This window comes from Xenopus tropicalis, chromosome 7 (genome assembly GCF_000004195.4).
Source record: "Xenopus tropicalis strain Nigerian chromosome 7, UCB_Xtro_10.0, whole genome shotgun sequence".
In the NCBI taxonomy this organism is placed as follows: domain Eukaryota; kingdom Metazoa; phylum Chordata; class Amphibia; order Anura; family Pipidae; genus Xenopus; species Xenopus tropicalis.
Genome location: NC_030683.2, coordinates 110,046,716 through 110,064,186, shown reverse-complemented (window position 1 = coordinate 110,064,186; position 17,471 = coordinate 110,046,716). Strand labels below are relative to the sequence as shown.

Here is a 17,471-nt window from a genome sequence, read left to right as displayed (position 1 = left end):
TGCTCTTGAATAAATGGGTTCCAAGAGATTCTGTGTCATGCAATGAACTCTGCCAGTACTCACTCCCACAGCCGCTGGGAATGTTTCATGTTAGGTCCATATTGTCCCTTTTAGATTTTTTTTTTTTTATTTTTTTTTATTTTGTAGAGTTCAAGCAAATTTTCTTAGCTTTTTCACCAGAAAAATAGATTTATGCAACAGAGTTAATATGTTACAAAAGTATATATAATATTAATTTATATAATGCTTAATTAAATATATATAACGATCAGATAGATAAATTCAATGGTATTATTTAGTTAGGCTTCCTCTCCCGCTTACCCCTAGTGGCCGTGGGGAGAACAGTTGTTTGAAGGGGAACAAAGTATACAATAAGTAACCTCTTTAAAGTGTTGTGTGCCCCTGTTCAGTTTTAATAGCTAAAGATGTTTATATTTGCTCCTGTAGTGGGTTGTCTTGTTGTTTATGCCCAACATGTTTATTATTGACATTTTTTTCTTTCAGATTATGAACCACCCCAGAATACAGAGAAGAAAAGAACGGTGTACCAAATGGCACTAAGTAAGAAAAGAGCACAATAAGATTTAACTTCACAGTCAGTTGGGTTATTTCAGCATCAGCATTCAAGTGAAACTGGTAGTCAACTCATTTCTCCACTTACAGATAAACTGGATGAAATCTTGGCTGCAGCCCAGCAGACAATCAGTGTCAATGAGAGCTCTAGTCCAGGGACTCTGGCTTCAATGGGAGCATCCAGGGCTGCTGGAAAGGGATTTTTCTCTGCAGAGGTATTATGTCATTTGAGATGAAACTGTTGGTCTTTTCCTGTGTTATCCAGTGGAAACTAAACATGCCAAGATGTCCTGATGTTGGTGTAGTACACCCATGCATTGGTTTTGTCAAATGCTGTACAAATTACTGTCCTTCAGATCTGGATCTATTCCAAGTTTTACTGCTTTTGATATTGAACTGCCCCACCGATGACTACGTACAGTCCTATACAGTTGATAGTATTTACCTCCAGTGATCAAGTTCTAGTTTAGCACTCCGCTAGAGACTCTGAAACTGATTGGTTCTTACTTTAATAGCATGAATGATATACAGATGCTTGTTGATCATAGAGGTCCTCCATACTGACTTGACATGACATGACTGAACTTAAACAGCTAGTTTAGCAATTGGCAATTGACAATCTAGTGTATAAAATAAGTAGTTATATTGTAATTGTGATCTATGCCCTTTGCTATTACTCATCTGATTTTGTTTTTAGCCAAACTTTGGGCAGCACAGAGTACCAAGTGCCCAGTCTATGTATGAGAGGCCATCATTTCTTGCATCTAACCCCTCACAGGCCATGATGCTACGACAAAAGTCCATTGGTAAGAACAGCTGAGGTGAAAGTGTTGGGGTGTCTGGTTGGGGCTTTACTGCTTTGCTCATGTGTCAAACTTTTCAGCATCTTTTCATTTTTTGGGATGAGTAGATTATATGTAAATAACATCTTCTGTTTAAATTAGGGATTTCTCCTTAATATACATTTTTACACTAATATAAATAAACGTTATATGAATCCATGGCAGCCATTAGTTAAAAAAAGGTTTGCTAGAGTTTGAAATTTTATGGCCATGTTTTTGTTGTAGATCACAACAAAACATCTGATATTATCCCCAAGAAAGGACCGTGGCAGATTACAAAGAATTCTGTGGCTGAAAAACAATTTCTTAGCTTTTAAACAACCACAAATTCTTACGGAGGAATGAAATAAAAGTCATAAACAGAAGTGGTGGCTAAAGAGTTTCCGCATTAAATTTGCGCAAAAACAAATTTGCATTGCTTATATTTTTCCATTACTGACTTTTATTACATTTTCCCCCATAGAATCTTCCCAAGAATTCCTTGGCTGAAAGATAATTTAGATTTTAGACAACAACATCTTAGAATCTTCCCAAGGATTCTTTGGCTGAATGACAATTTCTTAGAATCTTCCTAAGTTCTTTGGTTGAAAGTAGGGATGCACCGAACCCTTTTTTTTTGGGTTTGGCCAAACCTCCGAACCCACCCAGCAGGATTCGGGTGAATCCCAAACCGAATCCAAATTAGCATTCGGATTCGGTTTGGCTGGGACCGCAGATCCGGTTCGGCCAAATCCCTAACCGAATCCAGGGTTCGGTGCATCTCTAGTTGAAAGACACATTCTCAGACTTTTTCCCAAAAAAGTATTTGTCTGAAAGCTAAATTCTTGAAGTTTTCCCTATGAAAATCTATTTTTCAAAAAGACAAAAGTCGGTTCCCAGACTTGACGGGAGAAAAGTTCTAAATCCAAAGTCCATTTATAATATTTGGGGCTTCTGGTGAAATTTCTGAGTGAACATGAACATAAATTGTAGGAACATGAGGAATGTACATAAATTAAAGAAAAAACGTATTTGTTGATGCAAAATCTATTGCATTATAATAATGTTGCATGAAAAGGAGAGAAATAATCTAAGCAACTTCTTTCTTGGTCTTATTTATTTATTTTGTATGTTTTTATTTTTTTAAGTTTAACCTTCCTGTTTCCTGGTTGGTTCCAGCCAGATGGTTTGAGTATACCCACACTTGTATATTGCCATTTATTGTGATTTTATAAGACAAAATTGCCAATAACTGACCAGCCATCTAAACCATAAAGCGAAGTTAATGTTAAAATGACTCCTACGTGACTTGCTTGTAAAAAACTAATTTGCCAATGAATGCAATCAGAACTGAAAGCAATGTGTTTTATATAGGAGCCGCTGAAGAAGATAAGCCGTTCTTGTCTACACCTTCAATGAAATTCAACCGCAGTCTCTCTGTTCCCAGTTCTGAAGACATTCCTCCGCCTCCTACAACTTCTGCCCCCGATCCTCCATATAACACTGCGCCCTCACCTTCACCAAGAGTTAGTCCAGGAATAAGATCAAACTTTAATCAAAGTGGAGATGTAAGAGATGTAAGAGATGTAAGAGATGTAAGAGATGTAAGAGATGTAAGAGATGTAAAGATGTACTCCCCATCTATGCGTCAGGATACAAGTATGTATGACCAGCAAATGATGGAGGCATCGCAGAAACGAGAAAAAATGCAGCTTTACCACCAAGACTCTGACCAAGGAAATGAAGAACAGATTCGCATGGGCATGGCCTCACCAGCAAATATGAGAAGCTGGAGGTCTCAGGCACAAGAAATCCGTTACTTTAATCTTCCTGCCAGAGCTGCCAGTACAGCAATGTATGTTCCACCAAAAGCAATGCATCGGAAAGGACAACTAGTGAAACAGGTTAAAGTGGAAAATGAACAATTTGAACAGCAGCAGCAACAGTTACAGCAGCAACTGCAACAGCAGCAATACCAGTCACATCACCAGCAGCAGCAGCAGCAGGTCACAAAGTCCCATGAAAAAAGTTCTATTCCTATCCCCACCATTATTATTAAAGCTCCCTCAACTAGTAGCAGTGGGCGGAGCAGTCAAGGTAGTAGCATGGAGGCAGAAAACCAACCAGAGCCAGTCCCAATCCCAACTCTACCCCCAAGTGATAATATGGATTTTACTAGTCGCTTTGGAGCAGCAATTGTTGGTGCAGCACGGCGGGACCGTGAATGGTTTAATGAGGCCCGACGAAAGTCAGCTCTCTTTTTGTCCACAGATGAAGATACAGAACCCACGCCGGCTCCACGACTAAAGCATTCCAAATCTATTGATGAGGGTATGTTTTCTAGTGAACCATATATGCACCTCCCTGCAAATTTTGGAATTCCTGTAAACAGAGACATTACTGGTGGATACTCTTACCAGCCCAAAACTGGCAAGTCATATGGTTCTAGTACAACCAGCGCTTTTAGCACAGTATGTTCTACTTTTATACCACAGCTGCAGTCTAGTTCCAGTCCACTAACAATGTCAAGTGTGAATCCAGCAGGGGGAGTAGTAACCCCACTAATCCATCCCTTAACTGGAAAAATTTTAGATCCTAGCTCTCCACTTGGTCTTGCTTTGGCAGCAAGAGAAAGAGCTTTGAAAGAGTCTCAGCAACATAGCAGAAATGAAATAGAAGAAAGGAAGTCTCGTCCGTGCTCACCTAGGTTTGTGGAGCAGCAAAAGTCGTCAATTGACTCCCAAAGCAGCCCCACACACCGACGTTGGGATTCTGCATCTGTTAGAAAAAAGGAGATTGATTACAAGTCTTGCATGATGAATACTGGAGGGGAGAGAAAATCAGATGAGAGCTCTGGACACCGATCACCTGCTCTTTTGTTACTGCAAGGTGTTGAACAAGGTAAAGCTTGGGAGAAAAGGGCTGACGGGCAAGAAAAGATAGAGCTTCATGTGCGTTTCATGGAGAACTCCACTCATAAGGAAGAAGAAGAACAAAGTAAGGTAGCCATGGTCAAAGTAAAACATGAGAGACCTCCACCAAGCCCCACAGTTAATCACCCTACAGTATCTAGCACAAACTGTATGACACATGAATCCAGTTCCAAAGAGAATGGCCTTCCCTTGTTAGTTTTACCACCACCAGCCCCATCTATTGATGTTGATGATGATTTTCTGTTTACAGAACCCCTCCCACCACCCTTAGAATTTTCAAACAGCTTTGACAAGCCCGACTCTCCTCCAGGAGTATCTAGTGGAGTTAATACACTCCCACCACCTCTGCCTCCAGCCCCTCCTGACTCCGGCATTACCACTGCATTAGACTCTACAACTTCTAGCCTCACTTCTTATGATAGCGAAGTAGCAAACCTAACCCAGGGGACACCAGAACCCAAAGAACCTCATGTTAATTTTTCATCTGTTGTTTCATCCATTCAAATACCAGCTTCGGACACCATAGAAACTGTGACTGACTCTGGCATTGAAGAGATTGACAGTCGAAGTAGCAGTGACCACCATCTCGAAACTATTAGTAGTGTATCTACATTATCAAGCATGTCAGGTCTGTCAACAGAAGGAACTGAACTTTTGGACACCTACATAACTTATCTGGATGGGCAAGCATTTGGTGCTGAAAAAGCTGTCCTTCAAAACAAGATCCGGACCCGGACATTCCCAAGTAGAACCCCTGGGCTACTCAGGGATCCCATTACTGCCACAAGTACCACCATATCAATTTCCCCCTGCACAGAAAATGTCTTTACTCTTACTCCCTCACAGGGGCCATCACTCATTGCTCCTTCAGAATCCACAAAGGACAGTCAACGTAAATCTCCCACTCTTCCATGGGAGGACTATTCTCAGGAGAAGACATCTCCTGTCTCAGCTGGTAAACCTACCATGATCACAGAACTAAGCTCAAAACTCCAGCATATGAGTGGTGTTTCATGGTCCAGGTCTCCAGAATCAGCCGTGGCTTTTACACCAGAGAGACCAACTTCTTTGCAAAGGCACAGGTACTTCTATGCTGTTTTATAAATGATTGCTTTAACTTGATATTTTATGGTTTAAATCAGGTTTCCCATTGATATGTTTATTGATTTATCTATATTAAATAAACATATTCTGAGCAACTTAACAAATTGGGAGAGTTACAGCGTTTGCAAAATATGCACATATTACCGCTGTATCTTTAGTGTAATGAGATATGGGTCAAAAAATTGAAATGTGCATTGTGGACCAATATGTCTTTGTCATAAAGCTACATGACAATGCAAGAAAAGTGTTGAAGCCACTTACCTGAGTAATGACCATTTATATTTACATGTAAGAAGGTCCAGATCTAGATGCACCTAACCCCTTGAACAGCTTAAAAAAAAAAAAAAAAAAAAAGAGGCCAGTGAAACATATACAGGTATTTCTGATCTTTTCAGTAAGCCTACTGTTATAGACATGGAACTTCTTGGCCAATGTGGGATCAAGAACTTTTGGGGAAATCTCTTTGTGGAATTCATTCAATTGTGCTTATTTAATATAGTTTTTAAACCTATGAAGGTATTTAGCAGCCATTCGGCAGTGGGAAAACACTGCAAATAATATTGGTTGCCCCAGTGTGTACTGTATGTAATATAACCTTCTACTGAAAAAGCGATTATTTGTACACCCTAAAAAATATGTTAATATAGCAGGACCTAAATATGGCTTCTCACAATTACCATTTGAAATGTACTAACTATCCAGTGAAGAATATCACCAAATTTTTATGGCTTTTATTACATTTCCTTGCAAGTCTCTTTTTAATCTTTTTACCCTAAACTTTTGTAATCCCGGATTATAAATTTCCTTCCTTCCTCTATAAAAGTACAACAGACAGGGCATACGCAGGCATAAATATTTCAGTCTGCCATCACTGTAATACATATACCCTCAATTAATGGAATTAAGTACAGGTATGGGACCTCTTATCCAGAATGCTCGGGACCTGGGGTTTTCCGGATAAGGGATCCTTCCATAATTTGGATCTCCATAACTTAAGTCTGCTAAAAATCATTTAAATACTGAATAAACCCAATAGGATTGTTCTGCCCCCAATAAGGATTAATTATATCTTAGTTGGGATCAAGTACAAGGTTCTGTTTTATTATTACAGAGAAAAAGGAAATCATTTTTAAAAATTTGAATTATTTGCTTATAATGGAGTCTATGGGAGATGGCCTTTCCGTAATTTAGAACTTTCTGGATAAGGGGTTTCCGGATAATGGATCCCATACCTGTACTGTAATCTAAGTACTTTTGTAATGTACAAGTTATATTATTACAAGTTTTGCTTGTTTTCTTGATATTAGCAGTCTTTAAACTGCTGATCAAGTGAATTTGTTACACAGTGCCACCTGCTGGTCATTTTGCCAACTGACTGAAGTAAAAAAAAAAAGGTTATTGAAGGTTGGTTTGCTTAGAACAGACCACTGATGTCCAGCAGGTGGCACTGTTGTTAACAATTCATTATATTAGCCGGTTAAAAACTGCTTGTATCATGAATAAAGAGAAACACTATGTATTTTTACATTTATTATTTATTAAAAAGATACTTATCTGGATAGAATGCTATCTCCAGAAAATGTATAATAAACAATAAGAAAGTGAATGCACAATCTTGGCTGAGCCAAGTATGCCATAAAAGCCTCACTCTATCTCTCCATTGAAACAAGAATAGACTGTTAAAAGAGACTGTTACACGTAAGGCCTGTGTGTAACAAAAAACATGGCAGGAACTGCATAGTTATAAAACTATAACATCCATCATTATCGTTAGGCATGCCTGATATATCTTTCTCTTGATTTATACGTCTCTGAAAAACTGTAAGGAACACAATAAACATTATTTCTGTTTTGTAATTGTCATTTTTCATAGGATAGTTGATGATTCTTCGGCATCTTTGATTTCTTCTAAACCAGTAAGCAGTATGTTTCACAACTGGCCCAAGTCTCCCCAGCCGCCTTCAAAGCATCCCAAAAGTGTGGACTTTGATATTCGCCCTTCGCTGAGACGAGCACCCAGCCCTTCAGCTTTACCCACAGAACACAAAATAAGCCCAACACCCCGCCCTTCGTCTCTCCCAATCCTGCCTTCAGCCCCTGTTTACACAGGGGTCTTTGACCTGAGAGGCTCCCCAACAGCTGGAGGTGAGTCCTTTCCCAGCTTCCAAACAGGCAGTCGGTCTCTTTCCCCCACGCATTTTATTCTACCCCCTACAGAGAAGCCCTTTGCTTCCAAGCCTGTTCACTTCTGGACAAAATATGACGTAGCCGATTGGTTGGACTATTTAAACCTTGGTGAACACCGAGAACATTTCCTAGACAATGAAATTGATGGTAGCCACTTACCTTCTTTAACCAAGGAGGACTACATTGACCTGGGGGTGACCAGGGTCGGTCATAGAATGAACATTGAACGTGCTCTGAAATTCTTCATAGAGAGGTGATCTGAAAAAAGAATCTTTTGATTCATAGTTCTTACATTTCTGCATTCATCTATTTTCCCTAAACTAAAGCGGTTCATGAAGGGAGGCATATCTGAATGTAATATGAAGGTAAAACAAAAGCAAAAACTAACAAAAATACAAAAAAAACAAAGACTATATAAATTATTATTATATATATATATATTATATATACGTTAACAACAATGCACAGAATTTTCATGAAATGATTGATTCACCAGCTGCTTCTTTTACACTATGGGGCAAGGAGGCTTCAATGTGAGCTGTGACATACACTCAGTTTTTTGGGGGGCACTGATGGGAATCGAATAGCAATGCTCTCATTTCATGTGCCCTGGTATTTCTGTTTCTGCACATTTACCGTCAACATAGAATGTACGAGGAAGGCAGAACATGAAATATGGCAGACAGGGAGAAAAAAAGAAAAAAATCATTTGAACATATGAGCAATGAGTGGATTGTGGGCAACAGAACAGAGAATCATAAGCCAAGTCTTCCCCCGAAATGTATGTCTAAATTGAGAAAGCGGATAAAATAATATCACGGTAATTCAACATGTAACATCAAGTTGCATTAGAGAATTAGTCAGTATATATATATTTCCTTGGCTGGACTGCAACCCGTTCCTAAAAAAGGAAACACGGAGTGTTTTACTTGTCGTCATCTTGCACTGCGACATCATGGTGATCCATGAATGGGCATTCTTATTGTCTATATTAAAGCAAAAATCCTATATATATATATATATATATATGCAGCCAAAATATATATATATATGACAGCAGCCAAGTGATTGTTTGTTTCAAAACAATTTCAGTATTACTGGGGAAAAATAATGATTGTAGCTCAGGATGTTATTATTTTTTTCTATAAGAAGGGAAATGTGAGCCAAGGTGTTTTGTCTATGTAAAAATGGATACAAAGGTCTCAAGCTGGAAGGGCAATGACACATTGCCAATAATGAGTGAGGATTAGCTGTAACAGGGATGATTAACCTTCTTCCTCTTTCAAAGACAGCAGTGATGGTTGTCTCATTACTTGTTCTATGGACTGAGTTCTCTCTTTCTCTTTAGCCAAAGCCGAATGACCACTGTGCTGTTGTGCCTGAGGATCTCACATTCCTTCTAAACTCAGACGCAACATTGTCATTGTTTTATTTCTCTCCCACCTACATTGATTTATTTCTAGGACTGTAGCTAGGCACCACGTGCACACGTAGGACCTTCTGCTGTTCCATGGGGAATATCGCTGAGGTATTCCATTGTGGGTAGATATTAGAAATATATAGCCTTACTTTTTTGTTGTTTTATCAATTGCTTGTGTGTTTTAATAACTGTGGACATGTATGACTATGATGATACTGCAAAAAGTTCTTGAGTGACAAGAGAGAAATGTAAAAAAAACAAACAAGAGATTTAGCACATGGGTATATTAGTTGTGTCTTTCCATAGAACAGGGGTAAACACCCCGTGATCCTTAAAGATCAACAACATCTGGAAGGCTGCAGGTTTCTCTACCCTGCCATAGATACTTTAACACTTTCATCAGGAAGGTCCAAGCTGGCGCTATCTGGCTTTCAAACTACAGCTCCTGTCTTGGACATCCCTGGGTAATCATTCATTTGCATGCAGTCATACTCAAATCTGGATACAATATTGATGGAAGTTAAACCTACTTTTGACTATGGTGTTTCTTCTCTTTAATTGGAGTAAAGCAATAAAGGCAAACATGATGCACACAGACTGTGTATAATCATGAGCCATGGTCTGCCTGGTCCAGTAACCCTTACTAATCGATAAAAAGCATCTATTGTCCACAGTACATGCAAAAAACTGATAGAATGTAATAGGTTTAATGGCTTGGACCTCAGCCTTTGTCAAAAATATATACCATTTAGCAAGTGGCGTCTTCATATATTGGCTTTAGATGGAACAGACCTTGTGGTGCATCAGGGGCATAGAGCACTATTTTTTTAACTGGAAAAATGTAGCTCTGTGTAACTGTATTTATCAGATGATTTTGTTGCCTCTGCTTCATCAGTATGTCTCAACAGTCCCTCTAGTTCAGGCCAGCTAGAAGATGGTTCTACAACTACTAAAACAGTGTAGGGTCCTCCTCTATGGCAAGAGTCCCCTGCTGTTGTTCTGTGAATTTAAAGCTACATGTACTATTTTATTCTTAAATATCATATTAACAATTTGTTGGTGCCCCCATCCACTGCTTTTGGAGAGAGCCTAACCCCCCCAAGTCTGAAATAACTGTTTTGAAGTCAAATAACTAACATTTACATACTAGATATTCCTATGATCTCCTTATTATTTGGGAGTTTTATTAAGAAGAGAGAATATATGCCTTTTAGTCTGTTTATAGAAGAGGACATTTATCTTTTAATGAGCAGGTGTTGGGCCAAAATTAAAGTGGTCAAAACACCCCCCTATAGACTTACATTGTAGTCACCTCTACAAGCTCTTTTCATTAAAACTACAACATAGTTCTATGGTGGTCTTGCTGTGCTTTAACACATTATTTATGGGCTGCTTAAAGAACAAAGAAAGGCTAATTTGCTGGAGAGGTTCCAAGATGTTAGACACCCCCTGAATTGGCTAATAAATTCCATATACATATTTATCAGTTGTGAATCCACCCCACCTACAGCCTTTTCCTAAGCTCATAGCCTTTAGAATCAGCCTTTGCATATTTAGGGGAAAATGAGGTCCCTACAAAATTTTAGTCCAATATCACAGTAATATAATCCCTAATGTTACTGTGTAATTATGACAACACCCTACTAATTAACCATCAAGCCCATTTCCCTGACCTAAGGGCTGTGTTAATATTTATGACTTTTCTATTGCTCTGCTTGTAGGGGAGGGCAATATTATTCTAGTTAAAAAAATATAAAATGAAAACAAACAAAAAAATGTAAAAAACTGTCTTCCAGATGATAAAAGAAATAGTGACAATTGTTCGTATGTTTATTTTTAGGTACTTCTACAGAAGTGTAAACACCTATATTTACCTACTTTGTGTCCTCGACACAAAGTGCTCAGGGCTAGAACAAACAAACCAATCAGAACATTACACTGTATCCACATGGCTAGATCAAGTAGCCTATCAGAGCATTAGAATATTGTACATTTTTAGCCTAGTTGAGCCAAATACCAGTATTTATATTCAACTTGTTTTGTGCTCTTCAAGATTTATGAATACTCACAAGCCCCTTAATACCATTCTAGACTTTAAAAGTTTCTTTTCTTCTGATTTTTCACGTCCAGAATATTTTTATTTATTTTGTATATAAAAATCCGCATCCTCCACCAGCTATTGAATGAGGTTGGACATTGTCGGAATATAATTGGAAGTTTATAGTTGTCAGTGGCGTGCCAAAGGCTGTCTGTGCCAGCTTTATTATGTATATAGGTAGTCACTGACATAGATTTATTTATTTTTAACAAAGGTTTACCTATGGTTTTTGATGATTTGAATACTTTGGTGCCCTAGGTGTTAGCACATTCACTTGGAATGGCAATGAATAATGATTGACACTTGACTGATACATTCATGAATTTGTTGTTAAGAATTTAATGGGGTTATGTAATAAAAGGCACTAAGTTTGCCCTGGATTAATAACCATAGCAACTAATCAGCAGGTAGAATTTACTGGTCACCTGTTTAAAAGCAAACTTCTTATTGGTTGCTATAGGTTACTGCTCCTGGGCAAACTTAGTGCCTTTTATTACATATTGGTTATGTGTTTCAATTTGTGTTCCAAAGAAGGAATGAGGGGGTGCAACTATTCTCTATATTATTTATATGATAATAAGTAGGACCAAAAGTTATGGATTTTTTTTAGAACGCCATGTAATACTGTATATTCCATTACGGAACAATAATGTAGGTTTAGACTTGGTGTCTAACCACCAAGCTAATGAACCAGTATTCCCAGTATTGTTAGGACCTATGGTTTAATGGCGTTATGTAAGAAGTGGTAAAGGAAAAAAATAAGTGCAACATAGTAACATAGTAACATAGTAAGTTGGGTTGAAAAAAGACGTAAGCCCATCAAGTTCAACTTTAATGCCTATATATAACCTGCCTAACTACTAACTGATCCAGAGGAAGGCAAAAACCCCATGTGAAGCCTCTCTAATTTGGTGGAAAAATTCCTTCCTGACTACAAGATGGCAGTCGGACCAGTCCCTGGATCCCATGAGCAATTTTTTCCTTTTTACTTCATCTTACACACATATAGCAACTCAACAGCACCAGTAAAAAAACCTTTCTGAAAAAGCTAATTTCTGATGAAAAATTATGCCACATTCAATCAAAATTCACAGTGTAATAAACTAATCAACAGCTTTACATTGTGAAATGTGTTTTATATTAATATTTTTATTCCTTTTTATTATGTTTATGTCTTTTATTACACACCGCCCTATGAACTGAATCCGTATGAACATATTAAGAACCATAAAGCAGAGTCTTAAGGGGCAAATGTAATAAAATTCAAATTTAAGTTTTCCAAAACTTGAGGTAACCAAACCCTGGCAAGCTTTTGTTAAAGTCAATGGGAGATGCACAGAGTACTGTATTTGTATATGACCCTTCTTATCTGCTTGCATCAAGCATACTCACCATTTGCTGTGGATCAACAATTTGCAGCAACTCACCATACTTACCAAAAATCGAATTTTCGCATTTTGTTTTTCAAATTTGAAAACCTCAATTGAATCTTGAAAACCTATCATCCTTCAATTTAAATTTTGAATTTTAGAAACTCAAATTGAAAAATAGCTTAAATTTTGAAATTACAATTCCCATTGACTTCTGCTTGAGCTTATCTGCTTTTAGATTAGGGATGCAGGAATCCAGGATTCGGTTTGGTATTCGGCCAAGCTTTGGCCTTTTTCTGCAGGATTTGGCCAAATCCATGGTCCTGGCTAAACCGAATCCAAATACAAAAAATCACGTGACTTATTTTAACATAAACACATAAATTGAAAAATTTTCAGCACGTGGCGACATTTAACCTTTCCAAAATATACATATGATAATTAGGATTTGGATTCGGGGGTTCGGCAGAATCCAAAAAAGTTGGTACATCCCTATTTTAGATGCTGGGGGTTAGGGGGTGCGGTGGGGGCCCCTGTGGGGGTTGTGGGGGGACATGGCGGGAGCACCTTGGAGAGTGTGGGACCAGGGCTGGAACTAGGGGTAGGCAGAAGAGGCAGCTGCCTAGGGCGCAACGATTGAGGGGCGCCAGGCAGGAGCCTCTCCTGCCTACCCCTAGTGCTACTTTGTCATTGCCTCCTCCGCTTGTCATTAGTGGCAGAGGAAATGACCGATCTAATCGCCCCGCCCCCCCTGCACCGCCTCCTGTGCTTTGGGGCGCATGCGCTGTTCGGGGGGGTGGGGAGGTGGGCGGAGTTGGCCGACCGGGTTGCCTAGGGCGCTTGGCCCGCCCCTGGTGGGGCCCCTGGGGAGGTAGCCCCAGTGGGCCCTGCACCCCCCAGTCTGACCCTGGACACTTGTAACTCATAGAAACCAGTCCCCAATTAGCAAGTACAGGTATAGGACCCGTTATCCAGAATGCTCGGAACCAAAGGTATTCCGGATAAGGGGTCTTTCTGTAATTTGGATCTCCATACCTTAAGTCTACTAAAAAATCAATAAAACATTAATTAAACCCAAAAGGATTGTTCTGCCCCCAATAAGGATAAATTATATCTTAGTTGGGATCAAGTACAGGTACTGTTTTATTATTACAGAGAAAAGGGAATCATTTAACCATTAAATAAACCCAATAGGGCTGTTCTGCCCCCAATAAGGGGTAATTATATCTTAGTTGGGATCAAGTACAGGTACTGTTTTATTATTACAGAGAAAAGGGAAATCAGCTTTAAAATCCTAAATTATTTGATTAAAATGGAGTCTATGGGAGATGGGCTTTCCGTAATTCAGAGCTTTCTGGATAACGGGTTCCCGGATAAGGGATCCCATACCTTTATAATAATAAAAGCAAAAAACTTGAGTTGGTTGATATAGGCTACTGCCCTGGGGTCTATTGGTCCAATGCTAGCAAATGAGCTCTACAGAAATACTTTGTCCTAAATTCTGCCAAGATATGAGAACTTTCATTGGTTAATGATGTGACATGTTCACTTGTGTTTTATAATGAAGGATCTATTATTGAAATATTTTTTCAAAGTATCTCATAATATTCATTGTGCAAGCAATCATTGTATTTAATGTTCCCTAGAGAATGTTGGTACCTTTATTTTAGACAGAAAAAAAAAGCTAACGTGTATAAGTGATCTCCGGAGGGCGCTGTGGTCCCTGGAGCAGAAGAAGTTTGCAGACACCTTGTAAAATTTTCAAAGAATATATTTTTTTAGTCAGTTAAGTTATTAAAATTGTGCTACTTTTCCTGTCCTTTACATAATGTACTTAATTTATTTCAGTGAGAAATGGTTCTGCTATAATTCTATAAGGGAAAGTAATGCAATGTAAGTAAATACACAAAAAGTGCTTATCTATTCGCTTTTTGCAATCTACTGTCTTTTTAATGAGCCCCTTTTTCTTTACCAACTCCTGCAACGCAAAGTCAGCAGTTCAGTCATAATTGCATTGAAATGGAGGCAGTCTAATCAGAATCCTCTACATAGGGTGCCCCCTTGCCAGCTCTGTACTGAGCTCTGGGGGCATAAAGTAGCATCCCTGATCTATATTTGGATGACTGTAGATCCCCTTCCCCCATAGAGTGTAATTGTCAGTGATCCGACTGGGACGCAATACTTACAATAAGTTACTTACAGTACAATAAGTTCACTAGTACAAGATCTTGTTTATTCATTGATAATGTGAAGTATTTAAAAGCGCTTCTTCAAGTGACAAAAAATTGTCCAAATCATTAATCCTCAGTTGAAATTTACAATTAGGAATAGTTATTTAGACGGACCAGCTCAGTGCTGGCTACTATGTTTGTCACTGAATGGTGCATTGGCAGAGATGGGGTGCTTATGGTAAAACCTCCACCCAGTCTCAGCCATTGCTTCTTTCATTCAGTGGGAAAGATATTTACATTGTATTAGCCTTTGATATACTTATACAACTTGATTTTTCCCCTTTGGGCCCTCAATATAATAAAATAATTAAGGTACAAGATATATTGGGGCCAGATTCAATTTAGTGAAAAAAAGGTTATCACGTGGAAACTGATGGACGAGATTCAATTTAAGATGCAATTCAATTCAGAAAAATGTATTTCATGGTATATCACGTGAAAAGTCTATTGAATATTAGAATAAGAGGAGTCAGATCTCCATTATTCGACCATTGGTCTCATGAAAGATCGTTCCCACCTTCCACTGACGTTCAGGGCTGAATTGTCAGATATGGAGGTAGAAACAATAGAAATTCTACCTCCACCTGCTGATTCAGTCCTGAGCCAATGCTTGGGTGCTTTCAAAGGCGCCCAATCAAAATCTTTTAACCTGGCTGATCGACGAGACAACTGATATCCGCAGCCTGTTGTGATATCGGTTGCCTCTCCAAGCCACCATACACGCACCGAATATTGTACGAAATGAGGTTTTGTACGATAATATCGGTGCGTGTATGGCCGGCTTTACACCACGGATTTGTTTCCTAAGAATACTAGAAAAAGTGACTCATTTATTTCACTGAATTGAGAATATTTCCAGGAAAAAGTTATTCTGCACTTACCAAAACAATAGAGAAAATAAGGTAGGTTCGGTATGCATTGTGTATGGACGTTGCCTAGATACAATGCATGCTACGCTTTGTCCTTCTAATTAGAGCCTGCCATTTTATGTCTTACACAGAAAAACAAAGGCATCATTAAGGTAACAACAGGCTACAAATCAATGGTATCATAGCAAGGCAACACTAAACTGGAGATAGAAATGAAAACAGAACGATCACTTGAATCATGGGGCTCCTGAAAATCAAAGATAACACCAATTCAAGTAACCCATAGCAACCAATTAACTTCACAAAGGATGCTAAATGCTTCCCGGCGAATTCGTTGCTGTGTGTTACTAGACCTGGTTTAGTCTATTCTGTCTCTTTTATGACAGTACACCGGTGGTTGCTAGACTTTTTCAGTCCAAGCCCCATTTGAAGGTCCAATTCAAGGCTAGCTCATAACAAGATACAGAAAAAATATTGGGATATCAATTATTCAGCTGTAGTTTAAAGGGCAGTAAATATATTTCAGCTTCAAGTTGGACTTTCAAGTGTATGTAAGAGCAAAATAAGCACTCTCCCCAAATACCAACCAACATAACCTGTAACTTGTAGTCTTTCAGACTGTGGCCTCCTCTTAGTCGGGTCCAGCTGGACATTTTTGGAACCACTGCATTATCCTCATGTATAAAAAGAGTTGAAAAGAGTAAGAGTTTGGTAGAGTACATAGTCATACCCACCAACATTCCTCACTTACAAAACCCAACATTTTTTTCAATAACTTACTATTGATAGCTGTGACATAATCATAGACTTGACAATTAATGTTCATGTTTTTACTCTGGGGAGAATATAATTAGTCAGAAAATAACTAAATAGCTAGAAAAAGGTCTATGAGGATTTTCATTCATCCAGGTCATGTCAAATACGGTATCTAGTAGAACTAAGTCAGAAAACCCAGTTGCTTTACACTTAATTCTACTAGACAATAGGGTTCATGTTTCCTATGAGATCAAACTGGGCTACTTGCCTGTTTAAAATGAAGTTATTTTCAGTCAGCTACAAGTAGTACCTATTAGTGATGAGCAAATTTTTTCGCCAGGCATGGATTTGCAGCGAATTTCCGCATTTCGCCATTGGCGAATTGTTTTGTGAAACCTCCGTGAAAATTCGCTGCGGAAAAATTTGTCACATAGAATTTTTTTTGACGAGTGCCAAATTGGGCGCAGTCGTTTCAAAAAGGGCGCGGTCACATAAAAAAAGTCGCGATTGCATAGAAAAAGGCGCGGTTGCGTCAAAAAAGCACGGACGACAAAAAAAAATAGACACGGGTGACCAAAATAGATGCGGGCAACAAAAAAGATGCGGCCGACAAAAATAAAATTGCGCAACAAATGCGTTTCGCGAATTTTTTGCCGTTTCGCGAATTTTCTTGCCGTTTCGAGAATTTTATGGCAGAACGGGACAGATTCGCTCATCACTAGTGCCTATGTGTATGACTTGCGTAGCCTGGCATGGTCCTATCTGATGTAGCTGTGTCTACTGAGGGGCTATGTGCTCTCTGCAGAGCTTGGTCATTCAGATGTTGATGGCAGGTCAGGGTGTGCCAATGGTTTAACTGGTGTAATGTCTAATGAGTTTAACAGATATCACCGTAGATGTTGCAGGAAGGCTTGGCACCGAGGGTCCATTGTTCTGCTTATTTGCCAGCACAGGTTTCAGGACATCCATACTTTGGTGTTGCTTAAATCAGAAGGCTACATTTCATAATGGAGCTGTTCCGGGGCTACAGTTCCAAGGATCCACTTCACCAGTTTAGTGGGCAAGTTGAGTATTTGAGCTCTGTAGTTGCTGGGTTGCCCATCCCTACT

General features: G+C 38.9%; 1 protein-coding gene across 1 annotated transcript in view; it reads left to right on the top strand.

Moving 5' to 3' along the window:
• Positions 1–8,022, top strand: part of shank1 (SH3 and multiple ankyrin repeat domains 1) — a 125,687-nt gene extending 117,665 nt beyond the window's left edge. Inside the window, exons 19-23 of the mRNA XM_031906165.1 lie at positions 505–561; positions 664–788; positions 1,271–1,379; positions 2,769–5,409; positions 7,305–8,022. Of these exons, the coding sequence (XP_031762025.1) occupies positions 505–561; positions 664–788; positions 1,271–1,379; positions 2,769–5,409; positions 7,305–7,875 (3,503 nt within the window). The 3' untranslated portion in view covers positions 7,876–8,022. The remainder of the gene's footprint in view (positions 1–504; positions 562–663; positions 789–1,270; positions 1,380–2,768; positions 5,410–7,304) is intronic.
• The last annotated feature ends 9,449 nt before the right edge of the window (positions 8,023–17,471 follow it).